The sequence below is a fragment of the Cetorhinus maximus genome, chromosome 2 (genome assembly GCF_964194155.1).
Source record: "Cetorhinus maximus chromosome 2, sCetMax3.hap1.1, whole genome shotgun sequence".
NCBI lineage: Eukaryota > Metazoa > Chordata > Chondrichthyes > Lamniformes > Cetorhinidae > Cetorhinus > Cetorhinus maximus.
Genome location: NC_135880.1, coordinates 228,260,771 through 228,281,508, shown reverse-complemented (window position 1 = coordinate 228,281,508; position 20,738 = coordinate 228,260,771). Strand labels below are relative to the sequence as shown.

The following is a 20,738-nucleotide window of genomic DNA, read 5'->3' as shown; positions in this document are numbered from 1 at the left end:
TCTCGCACACTCACCGTCATTGTCCTCATCCCGTCCACGGGACCACTCACCACCCACACAGGCCAGGCATATTTATGATCTGGCCCGGCAGGAGTCCTGATATACTCTCCCCACCTCTATCCATGCAGGACAAACTGGCTCACAACAGGACGGAAAGGTCGCAGTCAGGTGGAGGGATGCCAGAGTTCACAGTTCTAACAGGATTCGAAAACAGAGCCATCCAGCTGGCCGGCGATGACCGGGACCGGTCCTGTGCTGACGGTGAGGTCGGCGCTGCTCTACCAAGTGCGGATCCAGCAGTGCAACATCCATCAGACAGCCATGCTGTGAGTGATGTGTCCTGTTTCACAGGCCTCTGTTCTGCACTAATTATCTCCCCTTGCTTTCGCAGGCACATCTGCCAAACAGCCGACAGAGTCCATGACCCAGAGCCTCCAGTCAAACCCTGAAAAAAACCTCTGAAGAGAAATCTGGAGGCACCCTCCCTGAAGTCCCGTCACAGCCTCACCCACACCCTCCACCAGCGCAGAGACACACACCTCGGTGGGACCTAACTCTAGAGTAGCCTCGGGATCACAATCTGGTGAGCACATCGCACTGTCTGATCCACAGCAGGCGGAGGCAGGGACTTCCCAGGTATCTGGCACTCGGAGGACTGCTGGAGGCCAGAACGTTGCTGAGTCCGAGTCAGGTGAGGAGCCTCTGGACTCGGTCATGTCACAGTTGCTGGAGCTGCAAAGGCAAACTCGGGAACATCAGGAAGGGATGTCCGCTGCACTCCTCAGATTGCAAGGCACGATGGAGGAGTCTGTCCGCCTTCAGGCTGAGGTGATAGCGCCGGCATTGCAACGCACCGAGGTCAACACTGGTAGGATGGTGGCTGTCATGGAGACCTTGGTCCAGGATGTCAGTCCTGCACTGCTGTGTGGGCTTAACCCCATCACTGATGCTATAGTTGGCCTCTAACAGTGTGTACTCGAGAGGGGTGCTGGGCAGCTCGATCTCACTCCAGCTACCCCTTCCACTCACGGAGTCAGCCAGGGGCCCTCGGGTACCCATAGGGAGGAGGGTCAGCAGGTGCACGCTCTGGGGTCATCCATCCAGGTGACTCTGGGAGTGATCGGCCCAACCAAATCTCTTCTTCCTGTGACCTCAGTAGCTCCAGCTCCACAGGCCCAGGAGGGGTCACTGCCACACAGCAGGACCCTGAAAGCAGGCCAGGGCCCTCCAAGTCTCAGCCCCCCAGAAGATGCCCACCAAGGTCATCACAGACAGGGCATCACAGTCAACAGGCTGCCCCCACCTCCACTATGGATGTCCGGGGAGCACCAAGACGTAGCGGCAGGGTAAGGAAAGTTAGTTAAAAGTAGTTGCACAGCCTGGACATGAGTGTTCATCACTTGTACATACTGTTCATTATTGTCAATAAACTCCCAAGAATATCTCTCTGCCTATGGCTCCTTGTTCTGATGAGCAGTGCTTGTGTCACTCCAGATATGAAACCTTTCTGCACAAGATAAAGGCAGATGTCTCAGTCCAGGGCCTCTTCCCTGTGCTTTGTGCAGCCTTCAGACCAAAGTGATGGTCCAGCCTCACACTCCCTGGAAACATTACTGATGCCTGCATCTCGACGGTGCTTGTCATTGCTGCCAGAATGTAGTGGGCAGGCGCCACAGAGATCCATCATTCTTTCTATGTGCTCTCAGCACCTTTAAGGTGGGGTTGGCCCCCATCACACCAGCATCTGTGACCAGTGATGCTGTGCTCCTGAAGGGCTCAGGTGCTGAAGGTGGACAAAGGATCAGATGTTTCTAAAGTTTCATGGCTGCATCTCTGAGATGACCCTGATCACAGAGCACAAGTGAGCTGCCCTCAGCCAGACAGGAGTCAGACATTCACAGAGGCTATGTGAAGATCTATGGGGTGTCCTCACTGCATCTCGTCATCATCCTCCTGCAATCGAGCGACTATTAGGGCCTCCACTGCATCTCCATGACAGGAGCATTCTCACAGAGGGTATTCGTGCTGCCAAAAGCCAGACTGGAGTCAAACGTTCACAGATGCGATGCGGGGATCTATGAGGTCAGCTCACTGCATGTTGTCGTCATCATCCTCCACAAATCAAGCAGCTATGAGGGCCTCCCGAGCGTGCCTACCACATCCGGCCAGTGCGAGGGCCACATCCCCATCATCACCTTCAAGGACCCCCTCACCCTCATCCCCGTCGTCATCCTCCTCACCAGAGGAGAACTCCAGCTCCTCCATCTCCTCCTCAGCCAGCTCCTCTCCCCGTTGGCCAGATTGTAAAGGGTACAGCAGACGATGATGATGCGAGACACCCTCTGTGGACTGTATTGCAGGCTCCACCAGACCGATCTGGGCACCGAAATCTCATCTTCAGCATCCCGATGGTCTGCTCCACCAAGTTGTGAGCTGCAGCATGAGCCTCATTATAGCGTCGCTCTGCTGCAGTCTGAGGCCACCGCACGGGTATCATCAGCCACGGTCTCTGTGGGTAACCCTTGTCCCTGAGGAGCCAACCCTGCAGCCTCTGTGGGCCCTGGAAGACTCCAGGGATCTGTGACCGACTCAGGATGTAGGCGTTGTGCACACTCCCTGGAAACCGTGCGTACGCCTGGAGGATACATTTCTGGTGGTCGCACACCAGCTGCACATTCAGTGAGTGGAATTCCTTGTGGTTGATGAAGTTCACCGAGTGTAGTGATGGAGATCTGAGCGCCACATGAGTGCAGCCAATCACACCCTGCACCTGTGGGAATCCCGAGATCTGGGAGAATCCAATCGCTCTTGCATCCTGGCTGTCCCGGTCCCGGGTGAAATGCACAAAGTTGTGTTGCCCTCGCAAAGATGACATTTGTGTCCTCGTGGATGCATTTGTGGGTGGAGGCTCCTGATATCCCACAGAGTCACCTGTGGAGCCCTGAAAAGAGCCACTGGCGTAGAAATCGAGTGGCGCAGTCACTTTCACAGCCACTGGCAGTGGATGCCCTCCATGTCCCCTTGGCACCAAGTCCTGCAGTAAGTGGCAGATGTGAGTGACCAGGCCCCTAGGCATGCGCAGTCATCAGTGACACTGGTTCTCAGCTATCTGCAGGAATGACAGGCAATGTCTATAGATCCCTGGGTGTCGCTAGACGCTGACCAGCCACGGCTCACTGTCGCTCCTGGGCAGTGTGAGCAGGAGCCCAACAGCCCCTTCTTCTTGAGGTTGCTGCTCCTGCCTCTGCGCAGCCAGGAGCCTCAGTCACTCTCTCCTCCGTCTTCTCCGCTCTCTGTGGGCCATCAGGCATACAGCTAGGTCACCAGTATCCATGATCCTGATGTGATCCTCCTGCAGCATGAAAGAGAGAGAGATGTGGTTAGCATGGATGTACTTAGCACCTTTCCTGGCCCCTTAACACTTCCAGGAGAGGTGCTGGTCACCTCTCGGATGGCCAGAGATGATTGCGCTGCATGGCTGCCCTGTCAGCCTGCGACATGGGGGACACTGGTCCAAACCAGGAGGCTGAGATTGTGAGGGGCTGTGAGCACCTCCAGCAGTGACTGCTCCATGGCCAGTGTTGGTGAGGAGATTGTACAACGTGTGCAGCTAAACTGCTCCGCAGTCCAATAAAGTGGTGACGGATTCGAAGTCTGTGCCGGGTGGGGGGTGGGTAAGGTCTGGAGCGTTTGGTGGCCCTTTTGTGTCTCCGCGTTGTTTGTGTGGGTGGACAGGGTAGGAGACCGACCTCAATCATATCCCTGTGGCTGGACCTGGTCTGTTTAAATTGCTGAGACATGGTCAGTTTATACAGGTGTCCCTAATGTGTGGCCACCTCCCTCACTTACCCTGCCCCCCACCTGTGTGCAGGATGCAGCCCCAGGGCAGCACTTGACCCATCGCCCCTCAGCAGTCACCTGCGGGGCCAGGCATCAGTTTCCCCTGCCCCCCCGGTGCCCCTGAGGCCTGTAAACAATGGGCGAGCTGTGGTGAAAGCTGCTCCTCACTAACCTCAGTTCCCCCAAAGTGAAGCCGCTAAGTGCAGTCGCCTGTGTGCTGTTGTGAAACAGGTCAACGCGCTTTCCCGCTGATGTGGGCGGACGATATGGTGGGATTCCAAGAGCCTGGCGGGATGGCCTTTTAATTATATACTAATGTGTTACAATTAGCTCCCCACCGACCGATGGTGGGAAAAGCAGCCCGCCGTCGGTGGGCTGAGTGAACGATTGTGACCTGCTGTCGTGAAACTGGTTGCACCATATTTCCTGTGTACGTCACCAATCACACCCACCACCAGTGGGCTCGGAACATTCCGCCCTAAGAGCCTTTAAATTTGTTTTTTTTAAACCTAAAAGTCATTGTTCTGTCCAAACTACTTTACAAACGGTAACTTTCCTTTGTGCACCGAGAGGAGTTGGAGGTCTCTTCTCAAGATGATTTCTTGATTTTAACAGTGATTTGTATCCCATATGTTTAATGACCTGAAACCACATCCTGACAGTAATCAACTACCATCAACAAATAGATGATGTTTGCTAAGGAGTTAACATCCAATTAACTTCTTATTGGGAAGGACAATTTATGTGAATTCAAGTGAAATTATTATTCCACTTCCACCCCAGAACAAAAAAACAGTAAAAACTGGGAAATAAGGATCTGGTCCAAACTGTTATTTTCCAACTGGGACTTTATTAATAATCAGCCTTTTTCTTAGACTGGTTTGTGATACTTGTCTCTAACTTTGTGATCTGTGGTCAATAGATGAACACCTTTCAATGTGTGCTGATCACAGATGAAAGAACTTCCTTTGCCATGTTTAACTACGCTGATATTTACTGGACAACAGGGACTGCAAGTGGAGGAGACCCATTAACCGGAGTTGGAGGGTCAGCAGCACAGGTCAGATTTCCCAGTTTCTTCATACATACGAAATGTAGTCAACAAAGTGAGTGAAATAACATGGCAGAATTGCATAGTGAGAAAATGGGTCAAAGGTCTCTAAAGGATCTAATTAAAATAAGTAACGTGAATGTAACTGAGAATTGAGAGGGTAGTACAGTTGATGTATATGTGAACTAAGAAACGTGTTTGACAAAGTACCATATCGTCAACTTGTAGGTAAAATGGAAGCCCATGGATTAAAGGGACAATGGCAGTGTAGGTATAAAATTCACTAAGGGACAGAAAACAACAAACAGTATGTTCTTCAGTCTGGAGGGAAGTGCACAGTAGTGTTCCCAAGGGGGCAGTGATGGGACTGCTGCCCTATTTTGATATTTACCAATAACCTGATCTTGGGTATGCAGGGCATAATTTAATTAAAAGCAAAAATCCAAGGGGAAAGATCTATCTGTGATTTATTAAGGAAGATTAATAGAAGAAGCATGTAAGCCTGAGGATTGGGAGTGCTTTAGAAACCAGCAAAGGATAAGCCCAGAAGTTGATAAAAAAAAAGGAGAAAAAAACAGAATATGAGAGTAAGCCAGGAATTTTTTTTTTATTCTTTTACGGGATGTGGGCTTCGCTGGCTGGGCCAGTATTTATTGCCCATCCCTAGTTGCCCCTTGAGAAGGTGATGCTGAGCTGCCTTCTTGAACCGCTGCAGTCCATGTGGTGTAGGTACACCCACAGTGCTGTTAGGGAGGGAGTTCCAGGATTTTGACCCAATGACAGTGAAGGAACGGGGATATATTTCCAAGTCAGGATGGTGAGTGACTTGGGGGGGAATTTCCAGGTGGTGGTGTTCCCATCTACCTGCTGCCCATGTCCTTCTGGATGGTAGTGGTCGTGGGTGCTGTCTAAGGAGCCTTGGTGAATTCCTGCAGTGCATCTTGTAGATGGTACACACTGCTGCCACTGTGCGTCGGTGGTGGAGGGAGTGAATGTTTGTGGATGGGGTGCCAATCAAGCAGACTGCTTTGTCCTGGATGTTGTCGTCTTCAATGTTGTGGGAGCTGCACTCATCCAGGCAGTTGGGGAGTATTCTATCACATTCCTGACTTGTGCCTTGTAGATGGTGGACAGGCTTTGGGAAGTCAGGAGGTGAGTTACTTGTTGCAGGATTCCTAGCCTCTGACCTGCTCTTGTAGCCACAGTATTTTTATAGCTATTTCAGTTCAATTTCTGGTCAATGGTAACCCCCAGGGTGTTGATAGTGGGGGATTCAGTGATGGTAATGCCATTGAACATCAAGGGGCGATGTTTGGATTCTCTCTTGTTGGAGATGGTCATTGCCTGACACTTCTGTGGTGTGAATGTTACTTGTCACTTGTCAGCCCAAGCCTGCATATTGTCCAGGTCTTGTGGCATTTGAACATGGGCTGCTTCAGTATCTGAGGAGCCGCAAAAGCTGCTGAACATTGTGCAATCATCAGCAAACATCCCCACTTCTGACCTTATGATGGAAGGAAGGTCTTTGATGAAGCAGCTGAAGATGGTTGGGCCGAGGACACTACCCTGAGGAACTCCTGCAGTGATGTCCTGGAGCTGAGATGATTGACCTTCAACAGCCACAACCATCTTCCTTTGTGCTAGGTATGACTCCAACCAGCGGAGAGCTTTCCCCCTGATTCCCATTGCCTCCAGTTTTGCTAGGACTCCTTGATGCCACACAGTCAAATGCTGCCTTGATGTTAAGGGCAGTCACTCTCACCTCACTTTGGGAGTTCAGTTCTATAAACAAACGGATTGTAAGATCTTTTACAAGTACATGTACAAGAGTAGTTAAAGTAAAAGGCAGAGACAGGAGACATCATCATGACAATGAGGAAATGGCAGAGACACATTGAACAAATGTGTTGTGTATGTTTCACAGTAGAAGATACAAAGTATATACCAGAAATATAGGATAACCAGCCAAGAGGCTTAAAAAAGTAAGGGTCTTAAGGTAAATAATATCAACAGAGGACAGCTATTGAAGAAACTTAGGGGGCTAAAATCCAACAAATTCTTAGGACCTATTGGCCTACACTAGGATTCTAAAAGAAGTAACTGCAGAGATAGTGGATGTGCTGGATATGATTTTCCAAAATTCTCTAGACTCTAGAATGGCTCTAGCGAATTGGAAGTTAGCAAATACAACTCTGTTATTCAAGAAAAGAGAGAGAGGAAAATAGAGAACTACTGGCCAGGTAGCCTGGCATCAGTAATCAGGAAAATGCTGGAATCCTTTACTAAGGAAGTTTTAACAATGCACTCAGAAAATTATAGTATTATCATACAAAGTTAACATGCTTTTAAGAAAAGGAAATTGTGTTCGGCAAATTTATTAGAGTTTTTGAGGATGTAATTTGTAGGGTAGATAAAGGGGAACCAGTAAATGTAAGATACCAGAATTTCCAAAAAACATTCGATAAGGTGTCACACAAAAGGTTAATACACAAGTTAAGGGCTTATGGAGTTGGGGGTAATATTTTAGCATGGACAGAGGACTGGTTAATGGACAGGAAGCAAAGAGTAGGAATAAATGGGGCATTTTCAAAATGGCATCTTGTAACTATTGGAGTGCTGCAAGGATCAGTGCTGGGCCCTCGGCTATTTACAATCTATATTAATGACTTAGACAAAGACCAAGAGTAATGATGTATCTAAGTTTGCTGATGATACAAAGCTAGGTGGAAATGCATGTTCTGAGGAGGACACAGAGAGGATGAAAAGAGATATAGTCAGGTTAAGTGAGTGGGCACCAAGGTGACAGATGGAGTATAATGTGGAGAAGTGTGAGGCTATTTACTTTGGTAATAAGAAAAGAGAAGCAGAATATTTTTTAAAAGGTGTGAAACTTTGAAATGTTAATCTTTAGAGGAACTTGGGTGTACTGCTATAAGAAACTCAGAAAGTTGGCATGGTAAAGCAAGGTACAGCAAGCAATTAGGAAGGCAAATAGCATGTTGGCCTTTACTGCAAGGGGATTGGAGTACAAGAATAAAGAAGCCTTGCTATAATTGTACAGGGCTTTGGTGAGACCACACCTGAGAGTACTGTGTGCAGTTTTGGGCTCCATAGTTAAGGAAGAATCTGCTGGCATTGAAGGCAGTACAGCAAAGGTTTACTAGATTGGTTCCTGGCATAAGAGAGAGGGCTGTCCTGTGAGAAGAGGCTGAGTAAATTGGGCCTCTACTCCCTGGAACATTGAAACAAAATTCTGAATGGGCTTGATGGGCTAGACACTGAGAAGTTATTTCCCCAGGCTGAGAAACCTGTTACACACGGACACTGCCTCAGGATAAGGGTGCAATCATTTGGGATTGAAATGAGAAATTTCTCACTAAAAAGCTTGTGAATCTTTGAAATTCTCTACCACAAAGGGTTGTGGATGTGCCATTGTTTAATATATTTAAGGCTGAAATAGACAGATTTTTGGTCTCTCACGGAAGTGTCTGGGAAAGTGGAGTTAAGGCCAATGATTGGCCATGGTCATATTGAATGGCAGAGCAGGTTTGTGGGGCTGTATGGTTTACTCCTGCTCCCATTTCTTATGTTCTTAAAGTTTGCAGATAACATGAATCTCAGTGAGGACAATAATAACAGACATCAGAGGAACAGGGAAAGTTTGCTCAAATGGGCAGACACATAGCAGATGACATTTAACGCACATAAGTGTGAAATATACATTTTGGTAGGATGAGGAGAGGCAATATGAACTAAATTGTGCACTTTTAAATGCACCACAGGAGCAGAGAGACATGGTTGCTGTACACAAATCTTTGAAGGTGGCAGGACAAGTTGAGAAAGTTGTTTAAAAGAAAGTGTAGATGTACAAATGGACCTGGATGTCTTCGTCAATAAGTCACCGAAAGATAACATACAGGTGCAGCAGGCAATTAGGAAGGAAAATGGTATGGTAGCCTTTATTGTAAGAGGATTTGAGTGCAGTAATTGCGAAGTCTTGCTTCAATTGTGTAGAACCTTGGTTGGATCGCACCTGGAGTGCTGTGTGCAGTTTTGGTCCTGTGAGAAATAAAAGTTTTTTAAAATATTGTGTTATTCTGTGAATGAGGCTGTGTGTGTGTGTGTGTGTGTCTGTGTGTGCGTGTGTGTGTGTATAAATTATTTCATTAAGCTGGGGAAAGTTACTAGGAGACAATTTGTCTGGGGGGTGTAAAACATGAAAAGGATAGAAGCATTAGGTTTGAGGTACAAGTGAATAGGTTGGATGTAACATTTGCATTTTTAGAGAAGTTGAGAGTTTGTTTGAATATGAAAGGGAAGTCAGAGTTAAGAAGAAACATGTTTGCATCTTGTAGGAGTTCCATAGGTAAATAGAAAAGGGGTATTATATTTTATTGACCTGAAAGCAAAGGCAAAATAGAGACATGAAAGATTTTATATTTGGAAGGATTTGAGTTTCAAAGAGGTGTGAGAACAATGGAACATAAGATGAAAGGGGGAGAAAGGTATTTTAGAGTTTACTGTAGCTGGTAGATGGCTTGAAGGGCCGAATGGCCTACTCCTGCTCCTAGTTTCTATGTTTCTATGTAGCTGGAGCTGAGCTGGGAGCTCTTAGCTGTAGCTCTGGGCTGGGAGAAGATACAGTTTAAACCGGCCATCCAGTCAAGTCAGAAAAATCTTGGGTTGCAAAAAGCAGTTTTGTTCTGAAGTTTTCGATTTCCACAGCAGAGTGGAATAGAGCTAGAGGTCATGTAGTATGCTTTTATTGAAGCTACAGCAGTTTACCTTGGGTAATATTACTGGATTTTTATAGTTAAGCATCTATAAAGGAATGTTGCCTGGAAGCTGGTTACTTGTGAGTCTGAGCATGTAGAGAGTCTTTTGGGGGAATGTGTTGTAAGACTAATTTTAACTGTGTAACTGTAATCTTATGTGCTTAAGTTTTCTTTTATTCTTGTTAATAAAACTGTTACCTTTAATTTTTAAAATCCCAAAAGTGTTACTGGACTTCTTGCTGCTGAGATCAATGCGTTATTTTCTTGTTTTCAGAATACAAAAAAAAAGTATGGCCCATAAGGCAAGTTTCCCTCTGGGATTTGGTTTTACAGCAATTAACATCGGCTGTGTCTTAACAGTCCCCTTACCTTAGGAAGGATATTATTGCCGTAGAGGGAGTGCAACAAAGGTTCACCAGACTTCTTCCTGGGATGGTGGGACTCTCCTATGAAGAGATATTGGGGAAACTGAGACAGTATTCTCTAGAGTTTCTAAGAATGAGAGGTGATCTCATTGAAACCTGCTAAATACTTAAAAGGAGAGACAGGGTAGATGCAGGTAAGATGTTTCCCCTGGTCTAGAACCAGGTGGGATAATTTCACTTAGGACCAAGATGAGGAGAATTGTTTTTACTCAGAGGGTTGTGAATCTTTGGAATTCTCTATCCCAGAGGGCTGTGGAAACTCAGTCACTGAGTATGTTTAAAGTAGAGATTGACAGATTTCTAAATACCAATGACATAAAGGGATATGGGGATAGTGTGGGGAAAAGACATTGAAGTGGATGAACAACCATGATTGTATTAAATGGTGGAGAAGGCTCAATGGGCTGAATGCTCCTACTCCTGCTCCTATGTTCCCACGTTCCAATAAAAAACATATGGGATCCTTAACCTCATTAATCAAGGCATAGTGTAGAAAAGCAAAGAAATTATGTCAATCCTTTATAAAACAATGTTTATTCCTCAGGTGGAGTATTGGGAAGGCTGTCAAGGCAAGGGAATACACAATAAATAGTAGGATTCTGAGAAGTGTAGAGGAGCAGAGGGACCTTGGAGCACATGTCCACAGATCCCTAAAGCTAGCAGGGCAGGTAGATAAGGTGGTTAAGTCATATGGAATACTTGCCTTTATTAGTCAAAGTATAGAATATGAGAGTTGTGATGTTACATTGGACTGTATAAAACACTGGTTAGACAAAAGCTCTAGTACTGCATAACTCTGTCTTTCTCTCCACAGATGCTGTTAGACCTGCTGGGTTTTTCCAGCATTTTCTGTTTTTGTTTCAGATTTCCAGCATCCGCAGTGTTTTGCTTTTATCTTACAGATAATAACCCAGACACCATTATCACCATCCTTAGGTATGTCCTGTCCCACCAGCAGGACAGGCCCAGCAGAGGTGGCATTTCAGTGGTATACAGTCGGGAGGGAGTTGCCCTGGGAGTCCTCAACATCGACTCTGGACCCTATGAAGTCTCATGACATCAGGTCAAACATGGGCAAGGAAACCTCCTGCTGATTACCACGTACCGCCCTCCCTCAGCTGATGAATCAGTGCTCCTCCATGTTGAACACCACTTGGAGGAAACACTGAGGGTAGCAAGGGCACAGAATGTACTCTGGGTGGGGGACTTCAATGTCCATCACCAAGAGTGGCTCGGTAGCACCACTACTGACTGAGCTGGCTGAGTCCTAAAGGACATAGCTGCTAGACTGGGTCTGCGGCAGGTGGTAAGGGAACCAACGAGGGAAAAACATACTTGACCTCATCCTCACCAACCTGCCTGCCGCAGATGCATCTGTCCATGACAGTATCGGTAGGAGTGACCACCGCGCAGTCATGTGGAGACGAAGTCCCACCTTCACATTGAAGATACCCTCCATCGGGTTGTGTGGCACTACCACCATGCTAAATGGGATACATTTTGAACAAATCTAGCAACTCAAAACTGGGCATCCATGAGGCATTGTGGGCCATCAGCAGCAGCAGAATTGTATTCAAACACAATCTGTAACCTCATGGCCCGGCATATCTCCCACTCTACCATTACCATCAAGCCAGGGGATCAACCCTGGTTCAATGAAGAGTACAGGGAGGCATGCCAGGAGCTTCACCAGGCATACCTAAAAATGAGGTGTCAACCTGGTGAAGCTATAACACAGGGCTACTTGTGTGCCAAACAGCATAAGCAGCAAATGATAGACAGAGCTAAGTGATCCCACAACCAATGGATCAGATCTAAACTCTGCAGTCCTGCCACATCCAGTCGGGAATGGTGGTGGACAATTAAACAATTCACTGGAGGAGGAGGCTGCACAAATATCCCCATCCTCAATGATGGAGGAGCCCAGCACATCAGTGCAAAAGATAAGGCTGAAGCATTTGCTACAATCTTCAGCCAGAAGTGCCGAGTGGATGATCCATCTCGGTCTCCTCCTGAAGTCCCCAGCATCACAGATGCCAGTCTCCAGCCAATTCAATTCACTCCACGTGATATCAAGAAATGGCTGAAGGCACTGGATACTGCAAAGGCTATGGGCCCTGACAATATTCCAGCAATAGTATTGGAGACTAGTGCTCCAGAACTTGCTGCGCCCCTAGCCAAGCTGTTCCAGTACAGCTACAACACTGGCAAAAGACCATAAGACCATAAGACATAGGGGCAGAAATTAGGCCATTCGGCCCATCGAGTCTGCTCCGCCATTCAATCATGCCTGAAAAGTTTCTCATTCTCCCATTCTCCCGCCTTCGCCCCGTAACCTTTGATCACCTTACCAATCAAGTACCTATCTATCTCGGTCTTAAATACACTCAATGACTTGGCCTCCACAGCCTTCTGTGGCAATGAATTCCACAGATTCACTACTCTCTGGCTAAAGAAGTTTCTCCTCATCTCTGTTCTAAAAGGACTTCCCTTTACTCTGAGGCTGTGCCCTCAGGTCCTAGTCTCTCCTGCTAACGGGAACATCTTCCCCACGTCCACTCTATCCAGGCCTTTCAGTATTCTGTAAGTTTCAATCAAATCCTCCCTCATCCTTCTAAACTCCATCGAGTATAGACCCAGAGTCCTCAAACGTTCCTCATATGTTAAGCCTTTCATTCCTGGGATCGTTCTCGTGAACCTCCTCTGGTCCCTCTCCAGGGCCAGAACATCCTTCCTGAGGTACGGGGCCCAAAATTGCTCACAATATTCTAAATGTGGTCTGACCAGAGCTTTATAAAGCCTCAGCAGCACATCCCTGCTTTTATATTCTAATCCTCTCGAAATAAATGCCAACATTGCATTTGCCTTCCTAACTACCGACTCAACCTGCAAGTTAACCTTAAGAGAATCCTGGACTAGGACTCCCAAGTCCCTTTGCACTCCAGATTTCTGAATTCTCTCCCCATTTAGAAAACAATCTATGCCTCTATTCTTCCTACCAAAGTGCATGACCTCACACTTCCCCACGTTGTATTCCATCTGCCACTTCTTTGCCCATTCTCCTAACCTGTCCAAATCCTTCTGCAGCCTCCCTGCCTCTTCAATACTATCTGTCCTTCCACCTATCTTTGTATCATCTGCAAAATTAGCCAGAATGCCCTCAGTTTCTTCATCTAGATCATTAATGTATAAAGTGAGAAGTTGTGGTCCCAACACTGACCCCTGCGGAACTCCACTAGTCACCGGCTGCCATCCTGAGAAGGACCCCCTTATCCCCACTCTCTGCCTCCTGCCAGACAGCCAATCTTCTATCCATGCTAGTACCTTGCCTCTAATACCATGGGCTCTTATCTTACTGAGCAGCCTCCTGTGCAGCACCTTGTCAAAGGCCTTCTGGAAGTCCAAGTAGACAATATCCATTGGCTCTCCTTTGTCTAACCTACTCGTTACCTCCTCAAAGAATTCTAACAGATTTGTCAGGCATGACCTCCCCTTGATGAAACCATGCTGACTTTGCCCTATTTTACCATGCACTTCCAAGTATTCTGAAATCTCATCCTTAACAATGGACTCTAAAATCTTACCGACCGAGGTCAGGCTCATCGGCCTGTAATTTCCCGTCTTTTGCCTCACTCCCTTCTTAAACAGGGGGGTTACATTAGCGATTTTCCAGTCCTCTGGGACCCTCCCTGACTCGAGTGATTCCTGAAAGATCACCACTAACGCCTTCACTATCTCTTCAGCTATCTCCTTCAGAACTATGGGGTGTAATAAATCTGGTGCAGGTGATTTATCCACCTTCAGACCTTTCAGTTTTCCTAGCACCTTCTCCTTGGTAATGGCCACCATACTCACCTCTGCCCCCCGAATCTCTTGAACTTTGGGGATGTTACTCGTGTCTTCCACCGTGAAGACTGACGCAAAGTACCTATTCAGTTCCTCCGCCATTTCTTTGTTCCCCACTACTACTTCTCCAGCAGCATTTTCCAGTGGCCCAATGTCCACTTTTGCCTCTCTCTTACCCTTTATATATCTAAAAAAACTCTTGCAATCTTCTTTTATATTACTGGCTAGTTTAACCTCATATTTAATCTTCTCCCTCCTTATTTCTTTTTTAGTTGTCCTCTGTTGGTCTTTGTAGACTTCCCAATCCACTGCTCTTCGCCGCATTGTATGCTGTCTCTTTAGCTTTTATGCTGTCCCTGACTTCCCTTATCAGCCATGGTTGTCTCGTCCTCCCTTTAGTATGCTTCATCTTTCTAGGGATGAATTTTTGCTGTGTCTCCCAAATTACTCCCAGAAACTCCTGCCATTGCTGTTCCACTGTCTTTCCTGCTAGGCTCATCTCCCAGTCAATTCTGGCCAACTCCTCCCTCATGCTATGTGGAAAATTGCCCCGGTATGTCCTGTACACAAAAAGCAGGACAAATCCAACCTGACCATTTACCACCCCATCAGCCTACTCTTGGTCATCAGAAAAGTAACGGAAGGGGTCACCAACAGTGCTATCAAATGACACTTGCTTAGCAATAACCTGCTCACTGATGTCCAATTTGGGTTCCACCAGGGCCACTCAGCTCCTGACTTCATTACAGCCTTGGTCCAAACATGAACAAAGGAGCTGAACTCCCGAGATGAGGTGAGAGTGACTGCCCTCGACATCAAGGTCATATCTGACCGAGTGTGGCATCAAGGAGCCCAAGCAAAACTGGAGTCAATGGGAATCAGGGGGAAAACTCTCCACTGGTTGGAGTCATACCTAGCACAAAGGAAGATGGTTGTGGTTGTTGGAGGTCAATCATCTCAGCTCCAGGACATCACTGCAGGAGTTCCTCAGGGTAGTGTCCTTGGCCCAACCATCTTCAGCTGCTTCATCAATGACCTTCCATCATAAGGTCAGAAGTGGGGATGTTCGCTGATGATTGGACAATGTTCAGCACCATTTGCAACTCCTCAGGTACTGAAGCAGTCCATGTCCAAATGCAGCAAGACCTGGACAATATCCAGGCTTGGGATGACAAATGGCAAGTAACATTTAGACCATAAGACCATAAGACATAGGAGCAGAAATTAGGCCATTCGGCCCATCAAGTCTGCTCCGCCATTCAATCATGGCTGATAAGTTTCTCAACCCCATTCTCCCGCCTTCTTCCCGTAACCTTTAACTCCCTTACCAACCAAGAACCCATCTATCTCGGTCTTAAATACACTCAATGACCTGGCCTCCACAGCCTTCTGTGGCAGTGAATTCCATAGATTCACTACTCTCTGGCTAAAGAAGTTTCTCCTCATCTCTGTTCCAAAAGGTCTTCCCTTTACTCTGAGGCTGTGCCCTCAGGTCCTAGTCTCCCCTACTAATGGAAACATCTTCCCCATGTCCACTCTATCCAGGCCTTTCAGTATTCTGTAAGTTTCAATCAAATCCCCCCTCATCCTTCTAAACCCCATCGAGTATAGACCCAGAGTCCTCAAACGTTCCTCATATGTTAAGCCTTTCATTCCTGGAATCATTCTCGTGAACCTCCTTTGGACCCTCTCCTAGGCCAGCACATCCTTCCTGAGGTACGGGGCCCAAAATTGCTCACAATATTCTAAATGTGGTCTGACCAGAGCCTTATAAAGCCTCAGCAGCACATCCCTGCTTTTATATTCTAATCCTCTCGAAATAAATGCCAACATTGCATTTGCCTTCCTAACTACCGACTCAACCTGCAAGTTAACCTTAAGAGAATCCTGGACTAGGACTCCCAAGTCCCTTTGCGCCACACAAGTGCCAGGCAACGACCATCTCCACAAAGAGAGAATCTAACCATCGCCCCTTGACAGTCAGTGGCATTACGTTCACTGAACCCCCAACTATCAACATCCTGGGGGTTACCGTTGACCAGAAACTGAACTGGACTAGGCACATAAATACTGTGGCTACAAGAGCAGGTCAGAGGCTAGGTCCACACTAATCAAGGCACAAGTCAGGAATGTGATGGAATACTCCCCACCTGCCTGGATGTGTGCAGCTCCCACAACAGTCAAACAGCTTGAAACCATCCAGGCCAAAGCAGCCTGCATGATTGGCACCCCATCCACAAACATTCACTCCCTCCATCAGCGACACACAGTTAGCAGCAGGGTGTACCATCTACAAGATGCACTGCAGGAATTCACCAAGGCCCCTTTGACAGCACCTTCCAAACCCACAACCACTACCATCTATACCTAGAAGGACAAGGGCAGCAGACACATGGGAACACCACCACCTGTAAGTTCCCCTCCAAGTCACTCACCATCCTGACTTGGAAATATATCGCCGTTCCTTCACTGTCGCTAGGTCAAAGTCCTGGAACTCCCTCCCTAACAGCACTGTGGGTGTACCTACACCACAGGGACTGCAGCAGTTCAAGAAGGCAGCTCACCACCACCTTCTCAAGGGCATCTAGATGTGGGGAAGAAAAATGCTGGCCCAGCCCACCTCCCATGAATGAATAAAAAAGATTTGCTGGAATGGCATCAGGGTGAGAGGCTTCAGTTGTGTGGAGAGACCAGAGAAGTTGCTGTTGATCTCTTTACAGCAGAGAAGATTAAAAGGGGATTTGATAGGCTTGATAAAGTAAATAAACTGTTCCCAGTGACAGGAGGGTCAGAAATCAGAGGACACTGATTTAAAGTAACTGGCATAAGAACCAAAGATGGCACATGGAAACTTTTTAAACATAGTGAGGTGTTGTGATCTGGAATGTGCTGCCTAAAAGGATAGTGGAAACAGATTCAACTATACTTTCAAAAGAAAATAGATAAAGACTTGAAAAACTGCTTGGTTATGGGGAAAGAGCAGAAAAGCCTCTTTCTATGATTCTATGATTCTTTGTCCTGCAAAGGGGAATATTTGTTCCATATTCTGATGGTTTTGCTGAAACAATCCTCTTCTTGGACTGAAACTAACAAAACCAGGTTAGCAAAGTTCTGGGTTAAATGTGATGTTTCCTCGTTTAGAATCAAATTCAAGATGATGGAAAACAGGCTGGGTTTTGTCTCCCAAACACTTGCATTTCTCTTGGATGTTAAAACTGTGATGAAATTATAACCTAAGACATGTTGCACCTACCTGTGTGATATTAATGATTCTTGTCTCTCTCTGGTGATGTACAGGCAGGATTCAATGGTGGGGATACCAGTCACTTTTTCAGCCTGCCCACCTCGCGAACGTCTGAGATGATGAACATCGAAGAGACCAGTAACGTCAACTTTCCGGGACGCTGGATTTTTAGAATAGATGGAGAAACAATTGACCCATCAAGTGGCTGCAGCCTGAACGGTAAGTATCAAGATTCCTAAATTGGTGTCAGTGGCACCCAGAAATCTCAGCCACTGTAGCCATGAGTAACCTGACAGGCATCATGGGTCAGTTTGTCAAATGCCTGTACAGAAATGCTGATTGTATCAATTTTATCAATGAGAATGGAACCCTCAATTATATCAGATTTTGAAAAATTAAAGCACTAAAAATTCTCTGCGGCGTTTAAATGTAAATCTTGAAAAAAAAATCCTTTTACCATGTGTAAAAATTCTAAATTAGATGAAGACCAATTTTATTAAGCTGAGATATGATTTAGCAAAAGGGGACTGAAAAGAGCTATTTGAAGGTAAATCATTGTCTGAGCAGTGGGAGGCATTGAAGGGGGAGTTAGTGAGAGGGCTGAGGGCAAATCAGTCCCAATAAACAATTATCTGAAAAGGAAGAATGATCAGGGGTATGGGGAGAAGGTGGGAGAACGGCACTAAGGGAATTGCTCATTCAGAAAGCCAGAGTAGACACAATGGGCCAAATGGCCACCTCCTGCACTGTAACAATTCTGTGATAAAGAAAAAGATTGGGACTCCCAAACCCAGAACCCCCTGGATGGAGCATACCGGGAGCTCAGTACTGTAGAAATTGCAGTGCTCAAATCAAAAAGGAAACCAGGAAAGCAAAGAGAGGGCATGACAAAATCTTAACAAGTAAAATGTTTTATAAATAATAAAGAGCACGAGCATAACTAAGGAATGAGTAGGGTGAATTACAGACCAAAAAGGTAAACAGTGCGTGGAGGTGTATGGTGTGAGCATTGTTCTTAATGGATACTAGAAACGTGGAAACATAGAAAAATAGGAGCAGGAGTAGGCCATTCAGCCCTTCGAGCCTGCTCCGCTATTCAAAATGATCATGGCTGATCCTCTATCTCAACGCCGTACTCCCACTCTCTCCACATATCCCTTGATACTTTTGAGTCTGTCTTCACAAAAGAGAAGGATGATGCAAATATTGTAGCTAAGGAGGAAGAACGTAAATATTGAATGGGATAGACTTAGTGAGAGAGGAAATATGAAGGGGTTAGCATCTTTGAAAATAGCCCAGATGAAATGTATCCCACGCTGTTAAGAGATGTAAGAGAGGAAATAGCAGAGGCTCTGGCCATCATTTACAACCCCTGCTGGCTATAGGCTTGGTGCTAGAGGATTGCTAACACTTTCCTGTTGTTTAAAAAAGGAATAGAGGGATAGACCAAGTATTAACAGAGCAGTCAGCCTAACCTCAGTGCTGGGCAAATTACCGTAAAAAACTGAGGGACAGTGTTAATTGTGATTTGGGAACATAGAAAATAGGTGGAGGAGGAGGCCATTCGGCCCCTTGAGCCTGCTCCACCATTCAACTAGATCATGGCTGATCTTCTATCTCAATGGCATTTCCCCACACTATTCCCATATCCCTTGATGTCTTTACTATCTAGAAATCTATCGATCCCTGGCTTGAACATATTCAATGACTGAGGTTCCACAGCCTCTGGGCAGAGAATTCCAAAGATTCCCCACCCTCTGAGTGAAGACATTTCTCCTCATCTCAGTCCTAAATGGCCTGCCCCTTATTCTTAGACTGTGTCTCCTGGTTCTAGACCTGCCAGCCAAGGGAAACATCCTTCCTGCATCTACCTTGTTGTTATGTTCCTTCTGTCAGCTTGCTTTGCTCAGTGAACATTGTTGCACATCTATCTACTGGTGTGAGCTGGTAAACAAGATACTGCAGATGCAGAGACCAATGTAAAATGAAGCACATGCTGTTTATTAACACCAGTAACAGAGCATGAACACAATGTGTGCTTCTCCAACCAGACCGTATTCTAAACTGCTGATTAACAATGTAGCCCACACTACATAGCCATTGGGTATTACAGTCACGTGGTCAAAATGTTCACATTCTCTTAAAGGTGCATTGCACCTCAGATTACCACATCCCCCCATTTACCCTAAAGTACAATTTACAATCTTTACAATATATCAACTATTTACGTAAATAAACTATTTAAAAATTCAGTCTCTCTGGAGGCTTGTTCAAATGTGTTGAATGTCTTAGTTCTACAACTTCGGATGGTTTATCTAAGGCCTCCCTCTCAGGGGTCATCTGTCTGTTAGGCTTCCCGTAGGAACCTGTAAGTTCGTCTCTTCAACCCTCTCAGGCTCCACGGATCCTACAGGCACCTACAAATCAAGCGGAGTTCCTTCCACATGTGATGACACTCCAACAGGAATGCTTGGCACATCCTTTCCTGTAGATCTGTTTCCCTTTTCCTGAAGTGTCTCCTAATTATCTGACCTTCGACCGATATGTGATAGGAAATGGGTCCTGTCACTGCACTAACTTCACCTGATAGCCATTTGGGCCATCTCCAAGGTTCTTTGCAAAAACTGTGTCTCCAACAGTGAAGTTTCTTTCATGGCTGCAGTAGTCGTGTCCATTTTTCTGGGCCTCCTGACTTCTCTCTACCCTCCCCCTAAATTCGGCCTTATGAGATTCAAACGTGTCCGGAGATGTCTCTTCATCAATAACTCTGCGGGGGCAATACCAGTGGTCATGTGTGAAGTAGTCCTATAGCTGAGTAGGAAATGTGATAATCTAGTTGCAATGGAGTCCCCATCCAGTTTTTTCATTCCAGACTTGAAGGTCTGGACTGCCCTCTCGGCCAAACCATTGGATGCAGGGTGGTAAGACGAGGTCTTAACATGTGTTATGCCATTGAGACATGTGAATCTTTGGAATTCTCCACTGGTGAATGCCGTTCCATTGTTAGGCACTATTATCTCTGGTAACCCGTGTATCGCAAAACTCTGAGGTAATCTGTCTATGGTAGTGGCAGATGTGGGTGATCTCACCTCATAAACATCCATCCACTTCGAGTGAGCATCTATAATCAGAGGAACATTGTGCCCAAAAAAGGCCCCACATAGTCAGCATAGAGGCGGACCTTCCGGGCCATTCCCAGGAATGCCATGGAGCCGAAGGGGGCAATTTCTGAACCTGTTGGCACTGTTTGCAGCTCTTGACTAAGTTTTTGATTTCTGTGTCCATCCTTGGCCACCATAAGTAGCTGCGCACCAACATTTTCATCCTAGAGATGCCGGGGTGAGCACTATGCAATTCGGTCAATAATGGTTATCTTCCTCTCGGAGGCACAATGACCCTTGCTCCCCACAGCAAGATGCCATCCTGGCAGGTGAGCTCATATCTCCTATTAAAATAGAGCTTCATTTAACGAGACTTTGGCTCATTAGACCATCCCTGTAAGACTTGTTCCCTGACGTGAGACAAAACTGGATTGTGGTCTGTCCACTCTCTTATTT

At 46.4% G+C, this 20,738-nt stretch overlaps 1 protein-coding gene across 1 annotated transcript in view; it reads left to right on the top strand.

Moving 5' to 3' along the window:
- The window catches only part of tecta (tectorin alpha), a 98,848-nt gene that overhangs the window by 6,434 nt on the left and 71,676 nt on the right, over positions 1 to 20,738 (top strand). Inside the window, exons 4-5 of the mRNA XM_078559920.1 lie at positions 4,763 to 4,900; positions 17,235 to 17,400. Of these exons, the coding sequence (XP_078416046.1) occupies positions 4,763 to 4,900; positions 17,235 to 17,400 (304 nt within the window). The remainder of the gene's footprint in view (positions 1 to 4,762; positions 4,901 to 17,234; positions 17,401 to 20,738) is intronic.